The sequence below is a fragment of the Porites lutea genome, chromosome 9 (assembly GCF_958299795.1).
Source record: "Porites lutea chromosome 9, jaPorLute2.1, whole genome shotgun sequence".
NCBI lineage: Eukaryota > Metazoa > Cnidaria > Anthozoa > Scleractinia > Poritidae > Porites > Porites lutea.
The window spans coordinates 15,729,649-15,732,622 of record NC_133209.1 but is presented as its reverse complement, the minus strand read 5'-3'; the positions used below and the strand labels follow the sequence as shown (position 1 = coordinate 15,732,622).

The window sequence follows — 2,974 nt, the reverse complement described above, 5'->3', positions numbered from 1 at the left end:
TAACCTTCAATGCACGGCACTCTTGAAAAGCAGAAGGTTAATATATTTTCTTTCCTTTTTTTTTTCTTTAGAATGTGTGTTTCGCTTGTATAAATAATTGTAACTCTTTTTTTTCTGCTCTTTTTATCTATAATCCTGATTAGTTTTATCGTGTTGGAATAAAGATGATGATGACAATGGTGATGATGATGATTATCATTAATATATAATCATTATTATTATTATTATTATTATTATTATTATTATTATTATTATTATCATTTATTTAATAAATTATCAACTACTGTAGGTACATGAGTAAAACCTCAAGACACCTTTTCAATGCTTTATTTCAATCAACAGTACCACCCTAATTTTACAACTACATTTAATTTCGTTACATCCAGTTTTCTGTTAATGGGACACGTCAGCTATTCAATACCATTGGACTGTCAATAACGTTACTTTCAATCAGTCAAGGCCTAGGACGTCTAGTCGGCAGGCACTTTTTCCTCAGTTTTTTCGCCAAGCTTTTTCTATGTGGGAGAGAAGATGAATTGTGTGAATTTTTTAATACATGTGTAATAGCCTACTTCTCCAACTTGGTTGATCTTTTTTATCACATGCCAGGATTTTCATTGATTGATGCTGCTTCTCTTTATCATTTGACGCTAAATCATCAGTGAAAAAACTGAGCTATGACTATTTTTCTAACTTTTAACAACGTACCCCGGATAAAAAAAAAATAAATAACCAAAGAGCTCGCCGGATGCATGTATTTAATCAAGTTGTATAAAAACAATGTAAGTCAACTACACACTTTTGCTGTAAAACTACGTTTCGACATCACAGTCGAAGGGTTCAAAGTAAAGACAACGAAGATCTTACCTTGACGACTTGGTTTGGGAGGACGACCACTTGGTCTGGGACGACGACCGCTTGGTCTGGGAGGACGACCACTTGGTTTGGGACGACGACGGGGGTCATTCTCTTCATCAGCATTTGACCCTAAATCATCAGTGAAAAAACTGAGCTTTGACTATTTTTCTGCCAAAACGGTAATCAATCTTTCTAACTTTTAACAACGTACCCCGGATGAAAAAAAAAAACAAAAAAAAAACAAAGAGCTCGCCGGATGCATGTATTTAATCAAGTTGTATAAAAACAATGTAAGTCAACTACACACTTTTGCTGTAAAACTACGTTTCGACATCAAAGTCCAAGGGTTCAAAGTAAAGACAACGAAGATCTTACCTTTACGACTTGGTTTGGGAGGACGACCACTTGGTCTGGGACGACGACCGCTTGGTCTTGGAGGACGACCACTTGGTTTGGGACGACGACGGGGGTCATTCTCTTCATCAGCACGCTCGGCAATGGTTTCATCATCCTGTTCATCTAACAACTCCGCGACAGCCTCATCCTCAAAAGGCTCCTCAGCCAAGGTGGCGACTACGTATACCGCTCCGAGAAACAGGAAAAAAAGTAGAGATTTCATTTCCAAAACAATGTTCACTGCTAAACGTCTGCTAACATTGTGACCAGCTTAGCTTTTCGCGCCCTTTTTATTGACCCACGACGCTGATGAACGTGAGGCATATGACAAAAGTGAGGGAAAACACACATTTGCTGATTATTGCTTATTTTCCGTTAGGCGCGAAGTTAATAAATATCTTATTGGCTCTTATAAATATCAATAACAGGGATGTTTATCACCTTTTCCCTTTGTGAGCTGATTGTGTGCCATCTTTTATCTTTTTTGCCAAACCCCTTTTGCTCAAACGTATGTTTATTTTGCGCCAGCGTGAAGATAAATATTTTACCTTGCCTTTGACACGTTACTAAAATATTTACTACAGGTGCATTTCTGCATGTGCTCAAACACATGTGTACACTTTTTGCTTTGTAGAAACGCCTGATACTCAGGCTAGAGGCCCAGATAATTCATTTAAGCTTTTTTATCACCTGGTAGGCAGGAACCACTTCGACCCCCAAAGAAGAATTTTTTTAGATCAGGCAGAATAATTTGGGCATTGATCCAAGAAAAGTTAATCATCCCGGCTCCTTTTTTATCCACAGTAAGGCTCCTGTACTTGTTTACAAATTTGAGACGAGTTGAACGTTGCTTGGCGGACTGAGTAAAGGGTTTTTTTTGCCATCTGAGGGGTCTAAAAACTTTCCTTTTTATGAACCTGATCCAGACTTAGCTTGCTAACTGTTGTGACAGCTACCTTGTCGCGGGTTTCCTCTTTTGTACCTAGCTTCTTTAAAACTATTTAAGCGGTTTTATTCAGGGCGTTTGTTCCTGTCTTTCGTTTCTTGTCTTTAAACCCTACCTCACCTACCTGGGGTCTCCCACCTACAATTAAACAGGCCCTTAATAACATGACTCATTGCATGGCAACTTACGTTGCTATTAAGGTTATTTCCATAGAAAAGCCAGTTAGTAGAAATTCACTTTAAAACCTTTTTTTAATGACTGCAAACGAGATAATCTTAAACTCGTTCTTAAACTGTCCAATATTGCACACTTTTAGTTCTGATTCTTTTTGATGCTAAAAAAAGGCGCTAAACTTGTGCTAACTGTGGGCACCGTTGGGCTGTTATACATTGATAACACGTTAGGTCGTAGAAAATGGATCATAAACTACAAAGTAATAAATCTTACAAATTCGCATTCGTTGACCCTACTATAATGTTTGAAGCAATATTTCCTGTTAAAAAATAAAAATGAAAAATAATAATAATAATAATTATAATCAATTGGAGTAACGGTATAACGTTCATGATATTAATAAAAGTAACGGTATACACCACTGTACTTGCTGTATAAGGATGTTGGTGTGAATGGTGGAGACAAGTTGAAGTACGGCCACAAGTGCGTAAAAATAAATTGGAACAACTGGCACAACAGTCTGTAAATATAAGGAAAAGACGGCCGAGTTTTCTAGAAACAGGATAAGCAAACAAACTTCAAAACTCTCAGCCCTGTGCT

General features: G+C 37.4%; 1 protein-coding gene across 1 annotated transcript; it reads right to left on the bottom strand.

Annotated features, from left to right (window-relative positions):
• Positions 1–316: 316 nt before the first annotated feature.
• Positions 317–1,498, bottom strand: LOC140948933 (uncharacterized). Its single transcript, XM_073398195.1, has 3 exons — positions 1,244–1,498; positions 868–982; positions 317–515 (listed from the first exon to the last, which is right to left on the bottom strand). Exons 1-3 carry the CDS (start codon positions 1,475–1,477, stop codon positions 493–495), a joined length of 372 nt encoding a protein of 123 aa, XP_073254296.1. The 5' UTR covers positions 1,478–1,498; the 3' UTR covers positions 317–492.
• Between the last annotated feature and the right edge of the window lie 1,476 nt (positions 1,499–2,974).

Excerpts from the sequence above, each read along its gene's own strand:
- LOC140948933 (XM_073398195.1), bottom strand. The coding sequence starts at position 1,477 with ATGAAATCTCTACTTTTTTTCCTGTTTCTCGGAGCGGTATACGTAGTC. Across the intron at positions 983-1,243 it reads GTGGTCGTCCTCCCAAACCA|AATGCTGATGAAGAGAATGA; the intron begins AGTCGTAAAGGT and ends GATTTAGGGTCA. Across the intron at positions 516-867 it reads TCCCAAACCAAGTCGTCAAG|AAAAAGCTTGGCGAAAAAAC; the intron begins GTAAGATCTTCG and ends TCTCCCACATAG.